General features: G+C 45.5%; 3 protein-coding genes across 5 annotated transcripts in view; 1 reads left to right on the top strand and 2 right to left on the bottom strand.

The window, feature by feature from the left end:
* The window catches only part of LOC144484092 (uncharacterized), a 407,989-nt gene that overhangs the window by 99,676 nt on the left and 282,923 nt on the right, over positions 1-25,390 (bottom strand). The window lies entirely within an intron of this gene.
* LOC144484120 (uncharacterized) lies at positions 564-23,789 on the top strand. Its single transcript, XM_078202670.1, has 3 exons — positions 564-1,684; positions 15,301-16,328; positions 22,689-23,789. Exons 1-3 carry the CDS (start codon positions 650-652, stop codon positions 23,413-23,415), a joined length of 2,790 nt encoding a protein of 929 aa, XP_078058796.1. The 5' UTR covers positions 564-649; the 3' UTR covers positions 23,416-23,789.
* On the bottom strand, positions 4,677-14,158 carry LOC144484088 (uncharacterized). Its single transcript, XM_078202624.1, has 2 exons — positions 13,402-14,158; positions 4,677-10,813 (listed from the first exon to the last, which is right to left on the bottom strand). The coding sequence occupies exon 2, from the start codon at positions 10,460-10,462 to the stop codon at positions 9,452-9,454; it is 1,011 nt and encodes a 336-aa protein (XP_078058750.1). The 5' UTR covers positions 10,463-10,813; positions 13,402-14,158; the 3' UTR covers positions 4,677-9,451.

Here is a 25,390-nt window from a genome sequence, read left to right as displayed (position 1 = left end):
CAAGTCAGAACAGTGTGTTTAAAGTTTTTTTAAAAAGTTTATCATGTCACGAGTAGGTTTATATTAACACTGCGATGAAGTTACTGTGAAAATCCCCAAGTGTGTGAGACTTGAAGGTGAATTTCGAGGTGTTCATTCACACTTGTGATCCTGGTCCTTCCAGGTGGTGGAAGTTGAGGGTTTGGGAGATTCTGTCAAAGCTCCAGCTGAGTTATAGATGTGTAAAATCCCTCTCCTCCTGCCATCACCAGCACCTCCCCCATCCCCCCACAACCTCACCTCTTGCATTACTCCCCGTTCTCTCCCACTGTCTTGAACTCTCCTTAAGTAGAGGCCTGAGTCTGTACAGACCCAGACTGGGTGGTAGGTTCCTTTCCCTGATGGACATTAGTGAATCAGTTGGGTTTTTATGATAATCCAGCACTGTTCATTAGTATCAGACAAATTACCAGATTCATTCAGCTCAATTTCACAAGCTGCCTTTGAGTTTTTGTGGGTTCTCTCTCACTTCTGTGTTTTTGTTTTAAATCAATTTCACAGGGTTTTAGAAGAGGAGGATTTACAGTCAGGAAACTGAAACCAAACATCACACCAGGAGCTGACAGAGGTGTATCATTTATCGTAACTTGAATATCATTGAATATTAAATATGGAAGGAAAAAGCACTGTTCACAGTGAGGAGAAACCATACACGTGTTGTGTGTGTGGACAAGGCTTCAGTCGATCATCCAGCCTGTCGAGACACAAGCACAGTCACACTGGGGAGAAGCTGTGGAAATGTGGGGATTGTGGGAAAGCGTTTAGTTATCCATCTGACCTGGAAACTCATCGACGCAGTCACACTGGGGAGAGACCATTCACCTGCCCTCAGTGTGGGAAGGGATTCACTCAGTCATCCAGTCTGCTAAAACACCAGCGAGATCACAATGGGGAGAGACCATTCACATGTTCTGAGCGTGGGAAGGGATTCACTCAGTTATCCAATCTGTTAGGACACCAACGTGGTCACACTGGGGAAAGGCCATTCACCTGCTCTGTGTGTTGGAAGGGATTCACTCAGTCATCCCACCTGATGACACATCAGCGAATTCACACTGGAGAGAGATCATTTACCTGCTCCGAGTGTGGGAATGGATTCATTCAGTTATCTGATCTGCTGAAACACCAGCGAATCCACACTGGGGAGAAACCATTTACCTGCTCTGTGTGTGGGAAGGGATTCACTCAGTCATCTCACCTACTGAAACATCAGCGAGTTCACACTGATGAGAGACCTTTTAAATGCCTGAACTGTGAGAAGTGCTTTAAAAGTTCTGTGGAACTAACATCCCATCAACGGGTTCACTCTGACGAGAGACCATTTAAATGCCTGGATTGTGGGAAGTGCTTTAAAAGTTCTGGGGAACTGGTGACCCATCAACGTATTCACACTGACGAGAGACCGTTCAGATGCTCTCGTTGTGGGACTGGATTCAGGAAATCATCTCAGCTCACCGTACACCAGAGAATTCACACTGGGGAGAGGCCGCTCGGCTGCTCGGAGTGTGGGAAGGGATTCAGTGATTCATCCAGTCTGCTGAAACACCGGCGCATTCACACCGGGGAGAAACCGTTCTCCTGCTCTGTGTGTGGGAAGGGATTCACTCAGTCATCCCATCTGCTGAGACACCAGCGCGGTCACAAGTAATGACAATGATTGGGTTTGCTGTTAATCACCTGCAGGTCTGAATATCATTCACTGGAGTCTGGTCCTGCTGATGTTAATAAACACCAGGCCGGTTATAGGTGTAAATATTCTGGATAAGAGTCAAATAAATCAGCTTTGTGTTAAACACAGTGTCTTGCGTCTTTTAAATACTGCTAACAGAAGTTAATTCCTTTTGAAGGGTTCTCCCTCTCCCCATCTCTGCCATTCTCACCTCCAACAAGTGTGAGGAGCTCCATCGCAGTTTATTTTTTACAGGTCAGTAGCTGTGAGACAGGCTCCGCAGCAGCTGTCCCCCTGAGGGAGCGTATTGGAAATGCCAACAGCACCCTCGCTTTCCTCAGTGCCCGTCCCCTTCCCTCCCTCCCTACCCGGCAGCACTGAGCCTTTCCCAGTGCACGTTTCACACTGACTGCCCGTTAATCAGCCAGCCAGCATGAGATCACTTTCCGGGGCCGATTTCCAGGGCTGATTACACCCACTTCCAGGCACTCCCATGTGAGTGTGCCCAACGGATGAAAAATTCAGGCCTTGCTGTCAGATTTAACAACAGGATGAGTTTCTGACCACATATCCACACCATCACTGATACCAAATATTTCAATCTCCAAAATGTCCACAGTCTCCACCCCACTCCATCTGTTACCTTTAGTCTTGATGATTCCAATATATTTCTGAGCAGCCTCTCACATTCACCCCACTCCCCACATAGAAATGTGAGATCATCCAAAACTCTGCCGCCCGTCTGCTTTCTCACACCAAATCCTATTCATCCAAATCCTATTCATCCAAATCCTATTCATCCATAAAGCCTACATCGGCTTTAAGTCAAGTCATGTTTCAATTTTAAAATTCACATCCTTATTTTCAAATTCCTCCATGACCTTATCCCTCCCTATCTCAGTAATCTCCAATTTCACAATTCTCTGAAATCATAGAATCCTTTCAGTGCAGAAGGAGGCCATTTGGCCCATCAGGTCTGCACTGATAACAATCCCACGCAGGCCTTATCCTTGTAACCTCATATAATCCCCCTGACACACAGGGCAATCCCATCCAGACCTGTCCCATAACCCCAAGTATTTACCCTGCTCATCCCCCTAACCTACAACTAGGAGACACAGCCTCAAAATAAGGGAAGCAGATTTAGGACTGAGTTGAGGAGGAACTTCTTCACAGAAAGGGTTGTGAATCTGTGGAATTCCCTGCCCGGTGAAGCAGTTGAGGCTGCCTCATTGAATGTTTTTAAGGCAAGGATAGATAGATTTTTGAACAGTAAAGTGCAGGTTTCCTCCGGGTGCTCCAGTTTCCTCCCACAGTCAAAAAGACGTGCTGGTTGGGTACATTGGCCATGCGAAATTCTCCCTCAGTTTACTCAAACAGGCGCCAGATTGTGGCGACTGGGGTATTTTCAGAGTAACTTCATTGCAATGTTAATGTAAGCCTATGTGTGACACTAATAAACAAACTATAAACAAAGTTAACTTTTAAAAACTTCTACCAAATTGGTTTCTCGAATCCCCCTTTTTATACTTTCAAAATGTAGAAAGCCATCCTCAGCTAATTGTTGGGAATTAGCCAATTGGTCGATAACTTGTCAATAATGACATTGGTTTGGTTTTTAGCTAATTGCACATGTTGTCTTAATTTTAAGACAATTCTTTCTCTCAAACGATATCTCTTAGCTTGGGGTAGCCTGAGTGTCAACCAATAATTGGTTCACATCAGTCATTCAATGTTGAGACATCTTGAACAGGAGCCGATTCATTCCCTCCAGTCAAGGTTAACAAGTCCTTTCATCTTTCTTTATTCTGTCAGCATGAGAAGGGAACATCTGATAATTCCCACAGCATTTTAACCATTCTTAATGTGTTTATAATTCTAAAAGTTATAAACTTGTGTTCAAATTTACATTTCCAGCCTTCATAACATATATATTAATGAATCATTTATTATTTAATTGTCTCACAATTAATGCTGTCTATTTAACTAATCTGGCTGCTTTCCAATTGTGGGAACTTCAGGCCACAAAAAAGGTAGTTAGAGTCATAGAGGTTTACAGCATGAAAACAGGCCCTTCGGCCCAACTTGTCCATGCCGCCCAGTTTTTACCACTAAGCTAGTCCTAATTGCCCTGTAATATTACTCATGATCTGTGCTTCCAAGCATTTTGAATGCGCATCTACAACAAGCAAACACATGTGATTCATGAAAGGCCCCCCAAAGGCCACATGTAGTCTGGACCACGGCCTATCAGGCCACTCCCAAGGATGAAGTGGTAATGTACCCAGTGTGTTGGGGTGAATGAACTCAGAAGAATCATTCCAGCGGGGAGAAGCCACAGGGGCTGACCATGTGCAACTCCATCCAACAAAGAAAATAATCAATTCTTATCCAGTTACTCAACCCATCCCGGCTGGACACAATCCAATCAGAATGGTTATAGATTACACACATTACAGAAAGGTCCAATGAAATTAGTATTTGGACATCATGGGGCTTTGTGATCATCTCATGAACAGATAGGTGCCCCCATCATGATGTTTTCCAGAACCCCTTATCTACCATCCTTGGGGTTTTCTTTGTACAGAGACTGAGTTTGAAAAGGGGTGGATTAAAAGTTTTCAAATGGATGTCAGCACTCTTCCTTTGTTCCAACCTAACGACCACACGGTCTGGGAATCATTTCTATTTAATAATCTCTCCTTTTAAACTCTTTTCTTCAGTATCCAATTCCAGAATTTTCCTTTTCATTGTGTTAATTGTGTCTTTGGACCTGACAGGAAGTTTAACCCAAGATCAATCCAACACAGGATTGGTCAGAATCATTTCACATGTCCCAAATTTTAAATAACCATTACAAATTAAAACTCATTCTCATGAGTGAATTGTATCCGGATTAAAATTCCCGCATGTTTAGTGAAATATCCTGGAATCCTGTCTCTGTCCAGTAAATATGGCTCCAAGTTCATAACTTTTGAAAAAAAAGCTTTATTAATTACACTTCCTTTTTAAAAATCTGTTTGATTTAAATCACAGACAGAAAACCTCAAAGCTTAAAGCGTTCAACCCACAAATATCATCCATACACAAACAGAGAAACTTAGCATGTGCTTTACAACAACAATAACCAAAATTAATTACTTAAGCGTTCTTGTGATCCTGTTTTTAAACTCCCAAAAATGCCTTTAATTAAAGACTCAAGGTAAGGTTAATTCCCCAGAAAGATAAACCTTAACAAATGTAGCCCAAAACAATGATAAAACACATCTACAAACATCCACATAAAACAAACAAAACACACAGATTCTCACAGCTCGTAAATTTCAAACAATGAATCCTCAGCATTCTCTCTCGCAGCTGTAGCTTCTTAAAGCGACAGAGCACTACAAACTCACAACTCCTTGATTAAAATAAGATGCAAGATCCTTCATTGTAACTTAACCCTTTTTCAGCCAATTTCCAAGGCCTGATTTTATCGGCAACATCTAATCTTTGTTGATTTAAAATCCCAAACACGTTACCACCTGCAAACTCTTTGTTCTTTATCTGGGGTTGAGGTGACAACACAATAAAATTCTCATAGTTATTCCAAATTCCTCCAGGCTACGCTTAAAATTTCCACATTTAACTGGCTCCAATAAATCCACAATTATAAACTAAAATAGACACGAGTTTCTGGGCGATTTAAAAACAAGTTAAAAACAAGATGCCAGAGGAAAGACAGAACAGGAGGAAAGAAAGGAGGGGGAGTTGCACTTTTGATTCAGGAAAACATCACGGCAGTACTGAGAGGGGATATATCCGAGGGTTCGCCTACTGAGTCAAAAGGGGTGAACTGAGAAAGAAGAAGGGGGAAATCACTTTGATAGGGTTGTACTATAGGCCCCCAAATAGTCGGTGGAAAATTGAGGAGCAAATATGTAAGGAGATTACAGATAGTTCCAAGAAAAATAGGGTGGTAATAGTCGGGGATTTTAACTTTCCCAACATTGACTGGGACAGACATAGTATTCGAGGCTTGGATGGGGAGAAATTTGTTGAGTGTATTCAGGAGGAATTTTTTATTCAGTATGTGGATGGCCCGACTAGAGAGGGGCAAAACCTGACCTCCTCTTGGGAAATAAGGAAGGGCAGGTGACAAAAGTGTTCGTGAGGGATCACTTTGGGACCAGTGACCATAATTCCATCAGTTTTAAGATACCTATGGAAAATGATTGGTCAGGTCCAAAAGTTAAAATTCTAAATTAGGGCAAGGCCAATGTTGATGGTATCAGGCAGGAACTTTCGACAGTTAACTGGGAGAGTCTGTGGGAAGGCAAAGGGACGTCTGGTAAGTGGGAGGCTTTCAAAAGTGTTTTAACCAGGGTTCAGTGTAAGCACATTGCTCTTAGAGTGATGGGCAAGGCTGGTAGAAGTCGAGAACCCTGGATGACTCAAGATATTGAGGCCCTGGTCAAGAAGAAGAAGGAGGCACATGACATGCATAGGCAGCTGGGATCAAGTGGATCCCTTGAAGAGTATAGAGGGTGTAGGAGTAGAATTAAGAGAGAAATCAGGAGGACAAAAAGGGGACACGAGATTGTTTTGGCAGATGAGGCAAAGGAGAATCCAAAGAGGTTCTATAAATACATAAAGGGCCAAAGAGTAACTCGGGAGAGAGTAGGGCCTCTTAAGGATCAACAAGGACATCTATGTGCCGATCCACAAGAGATGGGTGAGATCATAAATTAATATTTTTCATCATTATTTATTGTTGAGAAAAGCATGGATGTTAGGGAACTTGGGGAAATAAAGTGATGTCTTGAGGAGTGTACTTATAACAGAGAAGGAGGTGCTGGAAGTCATAAAGCGCATCAAGGTAGATAAATCCCCGGGACCTGATGAAGTGTATCCCAGAACACTGTGGGAGGCTAGAGAGGAAATTGCGGGTCTCCGAGCAGAGATATTTGAATCATTGATAGTCACAGGTGAGGTGCCTGAAGATTGGAGGGTGGCAAATGTTGAGCCTTTGTTTAAAAAGGGCTGCAGGGAAAAGCCTGGGAACTACAGGCCGGTGTGATTCACATCTGTAAGTTGTCAGAAGGTATTTGAGAGACAGGATCTACAGGCATTTAGAGATGCAGGGACTGATTAGGGACGGTCAGCATGGCTTTGTGAGTGGAAAATCATGTCTCACAAATTTGATTGAGTTTTTTGAAGGGGTAACCAAGAAGGTAGATGAGGGCAGTACAGGTGATGCTGTCTACATGGACTTTAGCAAGGCCTTTGACAAGGTACCGCATGGTAGATTGTTGCTTAAGGTTAAATCTAATGGAATCCAGGGTGAGTTCGCCAAATGGATACAAAACTGGCTTGATGACAGAAGACAGAGGGTGGTTATAGAAGGTTGTTTTTCAAACTGGAGCCTGTGACCAGCGGTGTGCCTCAAGGATCGGTGCTGGGTCCACTGTTATTTGTCATTTATATTAATGATTTGGATGAGAATGTAGGAGGCATGGTTAGTAAGTTTTCAGATGACACCAAGGTTGGTGGTATCGTGGACAGTGAAGAAGGTTATCTAGGATTGTAGCATGATCTTGTTGGGACGTCTTGTTGAAGTTGTACAAGACATAGGTAAGGCCACACTTGGAATACTGTGTACAGTTCTGGTCACCCTATTATAGAAAGCATATTATTAAACTGGGAAGAGTGCAGAAAAGATTTACTCGGATGCTACCGGGACTTGGTGGTTTGAGTTATAAAGAGAGGCTGGATAGACTGGGACTTTTTTCCCTGGAATGTAGGAGGCTGAGGGGTGAACTTATAGAGGTCTATAAAATAATGAGGGGCCAGTGGACTGACAAATGGCAGATGGAGTTTAATTCAGATAAATGCGAGGTGATACATTTTGGGCGATCGAACCAGGGCAGGACTTACTCAGTTAATGGTAGTGTGTTGGGGAGAGTTACAGAACAGAGATCTAGGGGTACAGGTTCATAGCTCCTTGAAAATGGAGTTGCAGGTGGACAGAGTGGTGAAGAAGGCATTCTGCATGTTGGTCAGAACATTGAATACAGGAGTTGGGACGTCTTGTTGAAGTTGTACAAGACATTGGTAAGGCCATACTTGGAATACTGTGTACAGTTCTGGTCACCCTATTATAGAAAGCATATTATTAAACCAGAAAGAGTGCAGAAAAGATTTACTGGGATGCTACCGGGACTTGGTGGTTTGAGTTATAAAGAGAGGCTGGATAGACTGGGACTTTTTTCCCTGGAATGTAGGAGGCTTTGTAGTGATCTTATAGAGGTCTATAAAATAATGAGGGGCATAGATCAGCGAGATAGTCAACATCTTTTCCCAAAGGTAGGGGAGTCTAAAACTAGAGGGCATAGGTTTAAGGTGAGAGGGGAGAGACACAGAAGGATCCAGAGGGGCATTTGTTTCACACAGAGGGTGGTGAGTGTCTGAAAAAAGGTGCCAGAGCTAGTAGTAGAGGCGGGTACAATTTTGTCTTTTAAAAAGCGTTTAGACAGTTACATGGGTAAGATGGGTGTCGAGGGATATGGGCCAAACGTGGGCAATTGGGACTAGCACAGGGGTTAAAAAAGGGGCGGCATGGACAAGTTGGGCAGAAGGGCCCGTTTCCAAGCTGGAAACCTCTATCACTAAATGAACTGTCTGCTGAAAGGGTTAACTTTTCTACAGAATCTAAAGGGGTGGGGAGTGAGCAGAAAACACTTGGCACACAATTACATCACTTTACATAATTTTTAAAAACTTGTCCAACAACAAAATAAAGTTGATTTTAAACTTAATCTATTAATTCTTTTGTTCTCTTCCTCAACCTAATTATTTTTATTTGATCAGTTTTTGTTAGGGATAGGTAACTTCCGTTCTTTATAGACTGGTTCACTGGTTTTGTTGATTCTACATGGGCTCGGAGAATCAGAACCCAGACTTTATCATCCTTATCCTTTTTCTCCCTTTGCCACCACTCCCTCTGTTTTGCGGGAGGGTCGTGGGGATTCCACTCAGACCAAATCAAATTATCAGATAAGTAAAATACTGCGGATGCTGGAATCTGAAACAAAAACAGAAAATGCTGGAAAATCTCAGCGGGTCTGACAGCATCTGTGAAGAATGGAGCCAAAGTTTTGATAATGGATGACCCTTCATAACAGCTCTTATGAAGCATCATTCAGACTCAAAATGTTGGCTCTGTTCTCTAATCATTTTATCGATACATTTCTTGTTCTTAGTTTTAGGTTTAAAGTGAGAGGAGAGAGATACAAAAGGGTCCAGAGGGGCAGTTTTTCACTCAGGTCGTGGTGAGTGTCTGGAACGAGTTGCCAGAGGCAGTGGTAGAGGTGGGTGCAATTCTGTCTTTTAAAAAGCATTTAGACAGTTACATGGTAAGATGGGTACAGAGGGATATGGGCCAAATACGGGCAATTGGGACTTGCTTAGTGGTAAAAACTGAGCGGCATGGACAAGTTGGGCCGAAGGGCCTGTTTCCATGTTGTAAACCTCTATAACTTCCTAACACCCTGTCACTCTGTGATCCTTGTGAAATCTGAAACCAGGTATTTGCAACAAGACTCAAAGAGCATCAGCCCACTGGAGGCAAAGTCATGAGACCGGCCAGTCCAGCAGAAAGAAACCCCCCGACCCTCCCCATTGACCAACTGTGAGAACGAACAAAATGCAGTCCTGGATGTAATTGAGAGCAGAAACAATAACAGCAGAATCCAACCCCTGGAATCACTCGTGAACTTCTTGGTGTCTCAGCAGGTGGGATGAAACTCTGAATCCCTTCCCACACTGAGAGCAGGTGAATGGTCTCTCCCCAGTGTGAATGCGCTGGTGTCTCTGCAAGTTGGATGACTGAGTGAATCCCTCCCCACACTGAGAGCAGGTGAACGGCCTCTCCCCTGTGTGAACTCGCTGGTGTGTCTGCAGGTCAGATGAGTTAGTGAATCCCTTCCCACACTCAGAGCAGATGAATGGTTTCTCCCCAGTGTGAACTCGCTGGTGTCTCCGCAGGCTGGATAACAGAATGAATCCCTTCCCACACTGAGAGCAGGTGAACGGCCTCTCCCCAGTGTGAACTCGCTGGTGTCTCTGCAGGTCGGCTGACTGAGTGAATTCTTGCCCACACTGAGAGCAGGTGAACGGTCTCTCCCCAATGTGAACTCGTTCGTGTGTCCGCAGGGTGGATGAGTTCGTGAATCCCTTCCCACACTGAGAACAGTTGAATGGCCTCTCCCCAGTGTGAACTCGCTGGTGTCTCTGCAGGAGGGATGACCGAGTGAATCCCTTCCCACACTGAGAGCAGGTGAATGGTTTCTCCCCAGTGTGAACTTGTTCGTGTGTCCGCAGGGTGGATAACTGAGTGAATCCCTTCCCACACTGAGAGCAGGTGAACGGTCTCTCCCCAGTGTGAACGCTTTCGTGTGTCTGCAGGCTGGATAACTGAGTGAATCCCTTCCTACACTGAGAGCAGGTGAACGGTCTCTCCCCAGTGTGAACTCGCTGGTGTCTCTGGAGGTCGGATAACTGACTGAATCCCTTCCCACATTGAGAGCAGGTAAATGGCCTCTCTCCAGTGTGAACTCGCTGGTGTCTCTGCAGGAGGGATAACCGAGTGAATCCCTTCCCACACTGAGAGCAGGTGAATGGCCTCTCCCCAGTGTGGTTGCGCCGATGAACTTCCAGCTTAGATGGGGCTCTGTATCTCTTCCCACAATCCGCACATTTCCATGGTTTCTCCATGATGCAGGTGTCCTTGCCTCTCTCTTGAGTGGACAATTAGTTGAAACTTCGTCCACACACAGAACAAGATTACAGTCTCTACCCGCTGTGAATGGTGTGATATTTATTCAGACTGTGTAACTGGTTAAAGCTCTTCAGTCAGTGCATTGGAACACTCTCACTCAAGTGTGGCAGTGTGTCGATGCTTTTTCAGTCACACTGACATTTCAAATCTTTTCAAATCGACAGACTGGACAATCATTTCTCCTTCTGGATTGAAAGTCCGATGATATTCAGCTCCCAAGGAATATGACTCTGTCATGTCTCGACGTGACGTTTGAGATTTCAGCCTGTGATTCCTCTTTCAATATCCTGGAAAATGAGTTTACAAAAGTCATCAGTGTCAGTACAGGATAGGAATTCAGAACAGACAATTTCTATGGAACATTCTTTCCTCTCTCATTCCCCAAAAGCTGTCAATCTCCATCCCACACACTCTCTCCCCATTCTCAGCAGGTCTGGCAGCATCTGTATGGAGAGAAAAGAACTGATGTTTCAGAGCTTTGACAAAGGGTCATCTAGACAAGAAACATCATTTTCTCTCTTGGTTTCCGATTCCAGCATCCGCAGTAATTTGCTTTTATAAGGCTGCAGATACCTCCTCCCAAGTAACATGCGTGTGCCCAAGACATCACCACTTGTTTCCCTTATTTCTTTAGCACCCATGGTGCTCTCCGCAGAAAACACAGAGGAGAAGTATTCATTAAAAATCTCACCCATCTCCTGTGGCTCCACACACAGATGGCCATACTGATTTTTAAGGGGATCTATTCTCTCTCTGTCCACCCTTTTACTCTTAATATAGCTATAGAACCTCTTGGAATTTTCTTTAATCTTACCTGCCAGATCCATATCATACCCTCTTTCTGTCCTCCTGATTTCCCTCCTCAGTATTTTCTTACACTTTTTATAGTCAGAGTGATTCACTTGCCTAAACCCAATCTATGCTTCCTTCTTTTACCTGACCAGAGCCTCAATGTCCCTTGTCTGCCAGAGATCCCTAAATTTACCATTCTTTCCCTGCATCTTAACAGGAATATACTGCCCCTGGACTCTTGATATCACACTTTCAAAACCTCCCAATTGCCAGTCATTCCTTTCCCTTCAAACAAATTCACCTAATCGACATCTGCTCGATCCTGCCTAATGCCCACAAAAGTGGCCCTGCTCCAGTTTAGGGCCTTGACTTGTGGACCTGTCCTATCTTTTTCCAGAACTATTTTGAAACTATTGGTGCTCCCAATAGTGCTCCCTGACTGACACTTCAGTCACTTGCTCCACCTCATTTCTTAACTGTCTAATAGAAAGTGATTCCAGGAATTGATAATGAAAAATAAGGAGCTGGGAGATGAATTGAACAAGTATTTTGCCTCGGTGTTCACAATAGAGGATACAGTTAAAACTCAGAAACAGCTGGAAATCAGAAAACAGAAGTGTGGGATGAACTCTGAAAAAGCACAATTCCCAGGGAAGTGGTCCTCAGCAAACTGTTGGAGCTGTGGGCTGATGAGTCCTCAGGTCCTGCTGGGCTTCATTCTCGGGTCTTAACAGAGTGAGAGAGTTGATGTGTTGTTCAATTTTCTAAAATTCCCCATCGGGAATTGGATAAAGGGAAACCGGTGGATGCGCTGTACTTAGATTTCCAGAAGACATTTGATGAGGTGCCACATGAAAGGTTATTGCAGCAAATAAAAATTCATGCTGCGGGGAGAACATATTGGCGTGGATAGAAGATTGGCTCATAGCAAACAGTGGGCAGAAATGGATCATTTTCTGGGGTTTAAGAGAGAGAGAAACCTGGACCAACCTTTCCAGAGTCTGCACCCTCCCTGGATTCACTTCCTTTCCCTTCAGTTGCTGCAAGTCCCCAGTTTCCCCCCAGAATGAGAAAAGAAATGGAAAGGGGGAGAAAAGAAAGTGTTTTACTCACAGATGTTTGAGACAGGAGGAAGTTTGAGTCTGTCTGAAAATCAATCTTCATTCACACAAAGCCCGCGCTCTGATTGGCTGGAAGACCAGAGTCCTTCCGGTCCTCCAACTCTTCCCATTGGTCAACACCTCAGCATGAAGATCAGAGGGTGGGTTCTCCCCCGCACATGCGCAGCTTCCCCTCTCCCTCGCACATTTTGCAGTCCCGGGCCGGGGGGAGGGTGCGATCACCGAGCGGCTTCTTGCTCTTGCTGGAGCCGTCAGCCGGTTGCCTGGAAACCTTGGTTCAAGGAGGTGTAGGGGAGGGGAACAATGGGTGGGGGCGGGGCTCCTGGGTCCGCGCGCCCGGGCCTGAGCACTGGAACCCGGAGACGTCACCGCGAAGCAGAGTGATTCCTATTGGCTGATTCAGGCAGGACTCTATTGTGACGTCACAATGCGGAAGTTGTCCAATGAGCTTCAGAGTGAAACTCCCTCCTCTGGACAACATCTGGGAGGAAATCAATGTTTCCCCCTTTCCATTTCTTTTCTCATTCTGGGGGAAGTTGGGGACTTGCAGCAACTGAAGGAAATGAAGTGAATTCGGTCTGTATATTCCACACATTTTTACTCCAGTAATGCAGACATTTATCTGTCTGGCAGCCTGCATGGAAATTTTCAGCTCTCTGCATCCAGAGCAAGAAGCAGTGAGCATGGATCTGTCAATCACACATGAGGACGGCCTCAACCGGGATCTTGGGTCCATGTCACACTATCTGTAACCCCCACGACTTGCCTGGGCTTGCAAAATCTCACTAACTGTCCTGGCTGGAGACAATACACGTCTCTTTAACCTGTGCTTAACCCTCTCTCCACTCACATTGTCTGTACCTTTAAGACTTGATTACGTTTAAAGACTCGTATTCCAACCATAATCTTAAATTGAGTTTGTGTCTTTATATGCCCTGTTTGTGAACAGAACTCCCACTCACCTGATGAAGGGGCAGCGCTCTGAAAGCTTGTGGCTTGTGCTACCAAATAAACCTGTTGGATTTTAACCTGGTGTTGTGAGATTACTTACTGTGCTTACCCCAGTCCAACGCCGGCAGATCTTTGGACTGTGGAAGGAAAACCGGAACATCCGGAGGAAACCCACACAGACACGGGGAGAATGTAGAAACTCTGCACAGACAGTGACCCGAGGCTGGAATTGAACCCGGGTCCCTGGCGCTGTTCGGCAGCTGCACTAACCACTGTGCCACCGGGCCACATGTCAGTGCCATCGCCCGACTCCAGCCCAGTCTCAGCTCATCTGGAACCGTCACCCATTCCATTGTGACGTCACACTCTCACCCATTCCATTGTGACGTCACACCCTCACCCATTCCATTGTGATGTCAGGGCTTCACTCTCCGATCACAATCCCTGCCGGCCTCCCACATGCAGCCTCAATGGCGGCAGTCAGCCCGGGTCTAACACTACAAGCTGTCGCTCCATTTGCTACAAAGGGGGGGACCGGGAAGTTCATTTCCGGGTTTGGGTTTGAACAACATGTTTACAAAGTCTCTCCACCCACCCGCCACATTTATCATTCCCCGCACGCCGCCCACTACCTCGTATTGATCTCCCTTCCAAACTAAAACCGGCCGTCTGTCGCCATTACCCGCACTGATGTGGAGATGCCGGCGTTGGACTGGGGTAAACACAGCAACAAGTCAAACAACACCAGGTTAAAGTCCAACAGGTTTATCTGGTTCACCCGCACTGCGCATGCTTCAGGTCCCGCCTCTCATTCACTCCGATTGGTTGGAGGACCAGCCGCTCCCGCTCGGTCCTCCAGTCTCGCCCCCTCTTCCTATTGGTCCGGAGCTGCCGTCAATCAATCCCCGGGCATTGTGATGTGGAGCATGCGCAGTGTCATTGCTGGCCTTGGCGCTTGTTTGTCCCGGAGAAGCGGAGTCAGCGTTAGGCGGTGGCTGGGAGGATTTGGAAACACTTTGTGGATCCGCAAACCCTTCAGAATCATTGTCAGCTCCCTGGTTTGCAGCTGCGGGGCTTCTCCCTCCCTCCCTCCCGGGAACAGGCCCAGGTTAACGGCCCCATCCTGGCTCAGCCACTGGAGGATGGTTCACATCAGAGGATGGGGGAGGGGGACAATAAATAAGAGGTTACACTTTGGCCTCAAATCAATGAGGACTCTGATCTCTGGGAAGGAAGGAAACCCTGGGAGGTGGGCGGGGAGGATTCACAAACACCCGCTGGAGGCCCCAACACCCCCAGTAAGACCCATTGGTTTTATTGTCAGTCTGCAGACAGGAGCTGGAGAACTGAACCCAGACAGAGGAGAGGGAGGGAGAAAACTGGGAGTGGAGGAAAGAAATGGTGAGATGGGTTTGGATTTCAGCCCAGGGAGGAGGGAGAGTGTGTGGGACGGGGATTTACTGATTTGGGGGAACAAGAAAGGAAAAAATGTTCCAGAGAAACTAGAATTGTCTGTTCAGAGTTTGTATCGTGTTCTGACAGTGATGACTTTTCTAAACTGTTTTTACAGGATATTGGAAGTGAAAGATTGGCAGACAGAAAACTCAAACCGGACATCACATCTGACAAAGTCATTCAGTTCCTTCGGAGCTGAATATCATCGGTCTTTGAATGTGGAAGGAGAAATATTTGTCTGTTCTGCCTGTGGGCAAAGAAATTAAACATCAGTATGACCGGAAAAGTATCGAGACAAACACACACCCGAGTGAGAGTGTTCCAGTGAACTGAATGTGGAAAGAGCTTTAACCAGTTACACAGCCTGAAAAAACATCACAGTTCACAGCAGGGTGAAACTACGTGTATGTTGTGTGTGTGGATGTGGCTTGAACTGATCATCCAACCTGGAGAAACACAAGGGCACCATGGAGAAACCGTGGAAATGTGTGGAGTGCGGGAAAGGATTCGGTTTCCCATCACAACTGGAAGTTCATCGGCGCAGTCACACTGGGGAGAGACCGTTCACCTGCTCTGTTTGTGGGAAGGGATTCACCCATTCATACAACCTTCTGACTCACCGACGGGTTCACACTGGGGAGAGGCCGTTCACCTGCCCTGTGTGTGGGAAGGGATTCACTCGCTCATCCCACATTGTGACACACCAACTTGTTCACACAGATGAGAGAATGTTTACATGGTCTGACTGTGAGAAGAGTTTTAAATGCAAAAAAGATCTGCTGACGCACCAACGTATTCACACTGGGGAGAGACCATTCACCTGCTCTGTGTGTGGGAAAGGATTCATTCAGTCATCCCACCTGCAGACACATCAACTTGTTCACTCTGATAACAAACTTTTTAATTGTTCCCACTGTGCGAAGAGCTTTAAAAACAAAAAGGATCTGCTGACGCACCAATATACTCACACTGGGGAGAGGCCATTCACCTGCTGTGTGTGTGGGAAGGGATTCAGCCGTCCACCTGCCCTATTGAACCACCAGAGAATTCACACTGGGGAGAGGCCCTTCACCTGCTCAGACTGTGGGAAGGGATTCATTAATTCATCCAACCTTCTGATACACCAGCAGCTCCACACAGGGGATCGACCGTTCACCTGCTCTGAATGTGGGAAGGGATTCACCCGTTCATACAACCTTCTGACACACCAGCAGGTTCACAGTGAGGAGAGGCCATTCACTTGCTCCGTGTGTGGGAAGGGATTCACTCGTTCATCCAACCTATTGAATCACCAGCGAGTTCACACTGGGGAGAGGCCGTTCACCTGCTCCATGTGTGGGAAGGGATTCAGTCAGTCATCCAACCTGCTGACACATCAGAGAATTCACAGTGGGGAGAGGCCATTTACCTGCTCTGTCTGTGGGAAGGGATTTTCTCATTTATCTTATCTTCTGAACCACCAGCGAGTTCACACTGGGGAGAGGCCGTTCACCTGTAATGTCTGTGGAAAGGGATTTATTCAGTCATCCCACCTGCTAAGTAACACCGGCAAGTTCACAAACGACTGCAAGGTTTGGATTCTCCACTTATCGATGCTGTTAATCATATCCAGGTCTGAATCATGTTCTCTCTGACTTTTTTCTTCTGTTGAGGTTTGATATTCTGAATAAATGTGAAATAGACATTTGATTGAATCATTGTTGTAGATTTTTGTCTTTTCCATTTGAGTGTTTAACGTCACCAGGCTGGAGCTCAGAAAGGGCAATCTGAGGGAGGATCATACAGTAGGAACAGAACTTCATTCTTGACCCAGTCCTTCAGGGTCTCTCTGAGAGGGACAAACAGCACTTTGGTCTTTTTCGTCACTTTTCACTGACAGCTAAGTCCCCGTGTGGATGAATCCTGAGGTGTGTAAGAAATGTGTCCCAGTCGTTCTTTTCCATGGTTCAGAGCTCCTGGACACGGAACAGAAGCTCCTTTACAACTGTGTTTAGAGTCAGGAAGAACAACGGTGAATGCGGGAAACGTGCTGTCAAAGATTGGTGTAAAACTGGGATCTATTCCTGACTGAGAGTGAAACGGCAGGTTTATGTTTCCAAGCTAAAAATGAAAAAAAGTCTAAAACGTTTTAATGTGTGTGTGTGTCAGTCCTGGTTTATTGACCAGAAACTGGCTTCAAATAAATTGGTTGAAGTCTGCATTAAAGTAGCAGCTGGAGACGTTCAAAGGACCCTGTTAACTGCTGGGACAATGAGACAACAATTTGATTCCCAGATAGAGAAGGAGCTGCAGTGTGTGTCCAAGAATTCTCAGTTTTGTTGATGTGTGCTTCCCATACACTATCCTTTTAAATAAACCTCACTCCTATCAGCCTTTAACCATTATAAACAGAACAGAGAGAAGCTGAGCAGCATCAGAGCCCTGACTGACCATTTAAGAATGAGTGATGTGTTCAGCTGAAGTTTCCTGTTGGTAGTTTTCTGGGTGATCTCCTTATTTTGATCATTCTCAGTGACCCCTGGGTGTGAACCTGCTCTCCTCTCTTTCAGACATTCACTCACTTAACATCTCCTCTCTCTCAGAAACTCAATCGCTCAACATCTCTCATCTCTCTAACACTCACTGAACGTCTCTCTCTCCAGGCATTCACTCACACTTACCTCACCTTCCACCTCTCTTACACTCTAACCTCGCTCCTCTCTCACATTCACTTAATCTCTCTCCTCTCAGAAACTGTCTTCGTCACTTAATGTCTCTCTATCGTTCTTTCAAACACTCACTCATTTAACCTTCCTATTTCAGATAATGCTTAAACTTATTCATTGTTTTCTCTCTCTCATTACCTCTCTCTGAAAAAGCACAAACACACTTCATCTCTCTTCGCTGTCTGAGAAAACATTTAATTGATGGAGATTCAATCCTCTCTGTTTCTCTCTCCCACTTCCTCTGACAGGCCTTGACTCACTTTAAATCTCCTCTTTTCTAATAACCCTCTTTGGGAAAACTCATTTGTTCTCTAATTCCTCCTCATTTCTCCCACTGATGACCCTCAGTCCATCTCCCAATTCAGTGAATGTGTTAAAAGTCCAAATAATCTCCTTTATTGTTTAAAATGGGAATGGAGGTGAATGTAATGCTGAGACTGGCAGCAATCTGTGTGTTGTTCTTGATGCTGTCAGAGTGAGTTCACTCTCACAGACAGGAAGACTGTTCATGGTGATAACATCAAACTGACGCCGGCTGTTTCACTCTCAGGTATCACAACTTCCTGTTTCTCTGCTGCCGGTTCCAAACCTCACATCTCACTTCTGAGCAGAAAATAAATCCAGGGACCACAATCTGGTGAGAACATCTGTCAATGCGGCCTTTATCTGTCCAGAGAGTCAGGGCAGAGTCACAAAGGTCACATTGTGGTGACATTTACAAATGAGTCAGTTATTTCTGTTCAGAGTTTCCATTTGCAGATAAAACCAGCTGTGTCTGTGGATCAGTTTCTGAATCATAGAATCACAGAAACCCTACAGTGCAGGAGGAGGCCATTCGGCCCATCGAGTCTGCACCGACCACAATCTCACCCAGGCCCTACCCCCATATCCCTACATATATTTACCCGCTAATCCCTCTAACCTACACATCTCAGAACACTAAGCGGCAATTTTAGCATGGCCAATCAGCCTAACCCACACATCTTTGGACTGTGGGAGGAAACCGGAGCACCCGGAGGAAACCCACGCAGACATGAGGAGAATGTGCAAACTCCACACAGACAGTGACCCGAGCCGGGAATCGAGCCCAGGTCCCTGGAGCTGTGAAGAAGCAGTGCTAACCACTGTGCTATCGTGCCGCCCACTGAGTTCCCTCTGCTCTGCCGTGGAGATGCCGACTCTGCTCCCCATAGCTGGGAACTGATAGCCTGCTCCCTTAAATTCTAGATCATTCTCTCTGTATTGCTTGTTTCCTCTGTTTCTCAGCTTTTATCTTTGACCGCCTCATCTTTCTGCTTTTTAAAATCTTTCTCAATTTTTCTCTGTCTTTCTGTCTCTCCCTTCCTCTGTATCTTTCTCAGGCTTTGTGTGTTCCTATTTGATCAAGATGTTCAAAATCATGAAGAGTTTCTGATTGATTATAGAAGGATAAACAGGGAGAAAAGCAGAAAAACCCGGCAGGTCCGGCGGCATCTGTTCAGAGAGTTAACATTTTGAGTCCATGTAATTCTTCAGGGCAGGAAAAACATGGGTTATCCACCTTAGATTAGGGAATGTGATGGGGAGATTTAATAGAGGTGTTTAAAATGACAAATGATTTATGATAGTGTCAATGGAGAGAAATTATCTCCCAGGAGCAGGAAGTCTGTCGATGGAGAGAATCGATTTCCTCGGTGCAGGAGGGTCTGTAAGCAGAGGACACAGAGATTTAATATAATTGACAACAGAATTGGAAGGGGTGATAAGGAGAATTTTTTGCACAATAACTTGATATGATCTGGAATGCACAAACTGACAGGTGCTAGAAGCAGGTTTAATAGTAGCTTTCAAAAGGAATTGGATAAATACTTGCAGAAGGTAAATTGGCAGAGTTATGGTGAATGGGATTAATTGGACAGTTCACTCATCTTTGTGACATTCTGAATGTTTCTCTCCTAAGGTTTTAATGTTTGATCTTTTCGGTCATAATGTGTCTTAAACAGAAGATTAAAATATTGGGTTTGATGAGCTGTCAGATCTCTTTCCTGTGTGTCTGTGTAACTTGCGAACTGGAGATAACCATGAGGAGGAACTGATTATTTTCAGTTCCTCTAACAGATACACCTCAGATATCAGAAATCTCAGGAGATCCACATGTCCTCATTATTCTCGCCTCGAGTATAACAGCTCTCAGTCAGGCCGAGTCAGTCACATGTGTCTCTGTCATGATGTTTCCACTTGTATTTTATCACTCACCTCCCAGTGACACTCACCATAACACAGACACCTTAAAATATCATTGTTCCCTTACACTTTGTCCTCCTATTATAATCAAATGTTTGTTGGGCCTCTTGTCTCCCTTAATGTCAGATTACCTGCAGTTAAAATGACCTCAGAGACACTGAAACCGACCTTTGTGATTATTATACCAGACTCCAATCAGCCCCAGGAGCTGCAGTTGTAAAATACAGCAGAATTGGAATAACAGACAGGTTATTGTTTGATACTGACAGTGGCAGAGTAACACACATCGAAATTTAAATACATTATATCAATAGACCATGACTCACTCACAGTATCAAATGAAACTTAAACTTTGGTGAGGGTGCACTAGATACTGACTGTATTACCATTACATTGGATCAAATGATGTGTTCTCTAACATACTGCAACGTGACTCTTATTATTTGATCAAACATTGTATTTGTTACACTGAGAGTAAGTCAGTGCTTTGCTGTGTTGTCTCTGTGCTCCATCCCCACTCTGATTGTATTGGAGCCTGTGTGTGTCATTGTTACACTCAGAGTAAGTCAGTGCTTTGCTGTGTTGTCTCTGTGCTCCATCCCCACTCTGATTGTATTGGAGTCTGTGTGTGTCATTGTTACACTCAGAGTAAGTCAGTGCTTTGCTGTGTTGTCTCTGTGCTCCATCCCCACTCTGATTGTATTGGAGCCTGTGTGTGTCATTGTTACACTCAGAGTAAGTCAGTGCTTTGCTGTGTTGTCTCTGTGCTCCACCCCCACTCTGATTGTATTGGAGCCTGTGTGTGTCATTGTTACACTCAGAGTAAGTCAGTGCTTTGCTGTGTTGTCTCTGTGCTCCATCCCCACTCTGATTGTATTGGAGCCTGTGTGTGTCATTGTTACACTGAGACTCTGTCACTGATTATTGGACAAGCAGCAAGTCACCGTCACAATGCCCAGCTGATTGACGGCAGCGTGGACCAATGGGAAGAGGGGGCAGAGCTGGAGGACCGATCTGGAGCGGTTGGTTCTCCAACCAATAGGAGCGAACGAGGGGCGGGGCCACCTTTGACTCGAGCATGCGCAGTGTGAGTAATGGCGATGGAAAACGGTTTTTATTTTGGGCTCGGAAATCTGTTCGAGGTGATTGGCGTTACGGAGAGAGCAATGGATCGTCCAGGTGGGTGGAAACGCTGCGTAAGCATGTTGTGAGAGTCGCAAAATGCGGAAGAGAGCTTCCCGGACCCAGTTTGCACCGAGCAGGCCTGCAGTTCCTCATGTTCGTCCCGGGTTAACGTTCGCCATTTTTATTGGGGGCAATAGGCAGCAGTGCGCATGTGCGGCCGCCATGTCTGTAGAGGGCAATGTTGTCAATCAGTGGGAGGCGCTTGTTCCCCAGTGTTCAGAATGGAGACAACTTGTCCATCAAACTGCATCAACCCTCTGAGTCCCAATGTCTTATTGATGAGGCAGAGCGGTGACAGAGAAGGAAAAAGGAAGGGAAAGTAAAACAGTAAATGCTGGAAAATCTCAGCAGATCTGACATCATCTGTGGAGAGAGAATAGAACCAACGTTTCGAGACTGGATGACCCATAGTCAGAGCTTGTACACGTGTAAACAGAGCATGAAAACTTTGACACCTCCATGTACCCTTGTACACCTCTATCAATCTACTTCGCTCCAAGGAGAACAACCCCAAGTTATCCAGCCTAACATTGAGGTGTATAAAATTCTGAGGGGCACAGATAGGGGGGATAGGAAGGAACTTTTCTCTTTAGTAGAGAGGTCAATAACCAGGGGCCTGGATTTAAGTTCAGGGGCAGGAGGTTTATAGAAGATGTGAGGGAAAGCTTTTTCACTCAGACGGTGGTGGGAATCTGGAACTCACTGCCTGAAAGGGTGGTAGAGGTGGGAATCATCATAACATTGAAGAAGAAGTTAGATAAGCTCTTGCAATGCCATAGTATGGAAGGTTACACATCACGTGTGGAAAATGGGATTCGAATAGAACGGTGCTTGATGGCCGGCACAAACACCATGGGCCGAAGGGCCTCTTTCCATGCTGTAAAACTCTATGATCACCCACGTTGGCAGCAAGTTCAATATCATCATCAATCACAACCCCCCTGTATCTTCACTCACTGAAACAATCCATTTAAAACGTTTTTATCGAGAATGTAGCCATATTTCTTTTGGACTGGCAGCCTGCATGGAGACTTTCAGCTCTCTATGTCCAGGACAGGAAGCAGTGAGCGTGGATCTGTCAATCAGCCTCAATCAGCACCTTCAGGAGAATTGGGAGGGTGAATATTAGATACAGCAGAGTGAGAATGGAGGGAGAGTGTGTGGGATGGAGATTTACAGCTTTTGGGGAATGAGAGAGGAAAGAATGTTCCATAGAAACTAGAATTGTCTGTTCTGAATTTCTATCCTGTACTGACACTGATGAATTTTGTAAATTGTTTTCACAGGATATTAGAAGAGGAATCACACCGATAAATCTTAACGATCACATCTCGATCTGACAGAGTCACTCGATTCCTTGGAAACTAAATATCCTCAGCCTCTGAATGGGAAGGAGAAATGTTTGACCGGTCTGTCTACTGCAAGATTTTAAGCAGCAGTGTGACTGGAAAAACACCAGGACACAAACACACACCCGAGTGAGAGTGTTCCAGTGCACTGAGTGTGGAAAGAGCTTTAACCAGTTACACAGCCTGAAAAAAACATCGCTGCATTCACAGTGGGGAGAGACTGTACCCGTGTTCTGTGTGGACAAGGCTTCAAATGATTGACCTCCAATGATACAAGGAGACCGACAATATGGAAAAACCATGGAAATGTGAAGACTGTGGGAAGAGATACAAAGCGCCCTCTCTACTGGAAGTTCATCGGCGCAGCCACACTGGGGAGAGGCCGTTCGCCTGCTGGGTGTGTGGGAAGGGATTCACTGATTCATCCACTCTGCAGAGACACCAGCAAGTTCACACTAGTGAGAGTGCATTCACCTGCTGTCAGTGTGGGAAGGGATTTACTCAGATATCAAGCCTGCAGACACACCAGCGAGTTCACACTGGGGAGAGGCCATTCACCTGCTCTCAGTGTGGGAAGGGATTCAGTAAGTCATCCAACCTACAGAAACACCAGCGTGTTCACACAGGCGAGAGGCCATTCAGCTGCTCTGCATGTGGGAAAAGATTCACTCAGTTATCTCACCTGCAGACACACCAGCGAGTTCACACTGGGGAGAGACTATTCACTTGCTCTCAGTGTGGGAAAGGATTCACTCAGTTGTACACCCTGCAGACACACCAGCGAGTTCACACTGGGGAGAGACCGTTCACCTGCTCTCAGTGTGGGAAGGGATTCACTGATTTATCAAACCTGCAGACACACCAGCGAGTTCACACCGGGGAGAGGCCATTCACCTGCTCTCAGTGTGGAAAGGGATTCACTCAGTTATCTAATCTGCGGAGACACCAGCGAGTTCACTCTGGAGAGAGGCCATTCACCTGCCCTGTGTGTGGGAAGGGATTCACTCGGTTATTCATCCTGCAAACACACCAGCAAGTTCACACCGGGAGAGACTGTTCATCTGCTCTCAATGTGGGAAGGGATTCTGTGATTCATCCACCCTGCTGACACACCAACAAGTTCACTAGTGAATATGGGGATTAGATTCTGCTGTTATTGTTTCTGCTCTCAATTACATCCAGGACTGCATTTTGTTCATTCTCACAGTTGGTCAATGGGGAGGGTCGGAGGGTTTCTTTCTGCTGGACTGGCCGGTCTCACGACTTTGCCTCCAGTGGACCGATGCTCTTTCAGTCTTGTTGCAAATACCTGGTTTTAAATTTCACAAAGATCACAGAGTGACCGGGTGTTAGGAAGTTCAGAGATATTTAGTCAGAATTTCTGTTTGAAACCCCCCAAATGTCCATCCAATTTCCTTTGTAATTGTTTATTGTCTCCACTTCCTCCACCCTCGTAGGCAGCGAGTTCCAGGTCATTACCACTCGCTGCATCAAAATATTCTTCATCACATCTCCCCCCACCGCCCCCCCCCCCCCCCCCCCCCCCCCCCCACCTGCATCTCTGACCCAAAACCTTCAATCTATGTCCCCCTCATCCTTGTCCCATCAGCTAATGGGAACAGCTTTTCTTTGTCCACCTTATCTAAACCTGTCAGAATCTTGTCCACCTCTATCAAATCTCCCCTCAACCTCCTTTGCTCCAGGGGGAACAACCCCAGCCTGACATCGACAATAACGAACAAACTAACAGAATATGTTAATACCTGAAATCAAATGTGCAGGTCGAATTTCTGTTTTGAAAATATTGCAAACATATTGTCCTGGACAATAAAGGAATTGGAATAACTCACCTTGGGTGTGGGTGAAATGTGTTATGATCCAGGTCAGAAATCCAAGGTGTTTTACAAAGTCAGCCGAGCCATAAGATTTGCACTCGAGTGAGTGTAAGGTGTTTCACTCCAGGTACGATTCAAGTGACCCACTAGGAAGCTTTTATCAAACAAAGTTAATTTAAGAACACAGTTAAAATATAATTAGAAAAAATAGCATAACTTTTACCAATTGCAATAAAAAGCAACCATGATCTTTCTTATATCAACCAGTGCAGCTTAGTGTTCCAAATCAAATAATCCCTACAAATATACACCCCATTCTAGGTTTTGCACAGAAAGCAGGTATGCTCACGTGATGCTGGATTTGGCAGCTTTTTAACACCTGCTGTGAATTAGCGCTTAAAATGTTGAATTCAAACTCTGCCTTCCCTGTCCTGGAACTTCCAAAACCGAGAGAGAGAGAGAGACTGCTTGCTTCTATGTTCCAGCTGGCAACTCTCAGGCAGCGGAATCTTCATTCTAGAGAGAGAGACGACAAACACTGCTTTCAGTTTGCAGTCCAGACAGCTTGTGACAAAATGAAACTAAAACTTTCTCCTGTTAAAAAAAAAACTGTCCAAAGACAGCACCTGACTTTCAATCAGGCTCCACCCAACAATTCCAAAAGGATCATAAAACTCCAGGTCACTGTATTCGCCCAGGCTGAAAATCAACAAGATGCCCATTACATTGCTTCATTATATTCATAGAATAGAATCCCAACAGTACAGAAAGAGGCCATTCAGCCTATCGAGCCTGCACTGACAATAATCCCAGCCTTTCTCCGTAACCCCACCTGTTCACCCTGCTAATCCCCCAGAAACTAGGGTCAATTTCGCATGGCCAATCAACCCAACCCGCACATCTTTGGACTGTGGGAGGAAACCGGAGCACCCGGAGAAAACTCACGCAGGCACAGGGAGAATGTGCAAACTCCACACAGACAGTGACCCAAGCCAGGAATCAAACCTGGATCCCTGGTGCTGTGAGGCAGCAGTGCTGACCACTGTGCCACCGCACTGCCATGTTGTTCTTTGTATTAGCTGAGTTGTAAATCAGTGAAGGCCAGCATAATACTTGGTCTGTGAAACACTCCGACATCCATGAACTTTGTTTTAAAGAAATCCACATTTGAAAGCCCGGTCACTGCATGAAATATCAGACCATAACAAGGGGAGATAAGAAAGACAGACACTCACTTTGATCCTTTCG

Source organism: Mustelus asterias, unplaced genomic scaffold, assembly GCF_964213995.1.
Source record: "Mustelus asterias unplaced genomic scaffold, sMusAst1.hap1.1 HAP1_SCAFFOLD_92, whole genome shotgun sequence".
Taxonomy (NCBI): domain Eukaryota; kingdom Metazoa; phylum Chordata; class Chondrichthyes; order Carcharhiniformes; family Triakidae; genus Mustelus; species Mustelus asterias.
This window is presented reverse-complemented; position numbering and strand designations above follow the sequence as displayed.

What these genes read in the sequence shown, in the direction of transcription:
- LOC144484120 (XM_078202670.1), top strand. Translation starts at nt 650, where the DNA reads ATGGAAGGAAAAAGCACTGTTCACAGTGAGGAGAAACCATACACGTGT. An exon ending in GACACCAGCGCGGTCACAAG is followed by an intron (nt 1,685 to 15,300) that starts TAATGACAATGA and finishes AACCTGGAGAAA; the next exon opens with CACAAGGGCACCATGGAGAA. An exon ending in CGAGTTCACACTGGGGAGAG is followed by an intron (nt 16,329 to 22,688) that starts GCCGTTCACCTG and finishes CACTGGGGAGAG; the next exon opens with GCCGTTCGCCTGCTGGGTGT.
- LOC144484088 (XM_078202624.1), bottom strand. Translation starts at nt 10,462, where the DNA reads ATGGAGAAACCATGGAAATGTGCGGATTGTGGGAAGAGATACAGAGCC.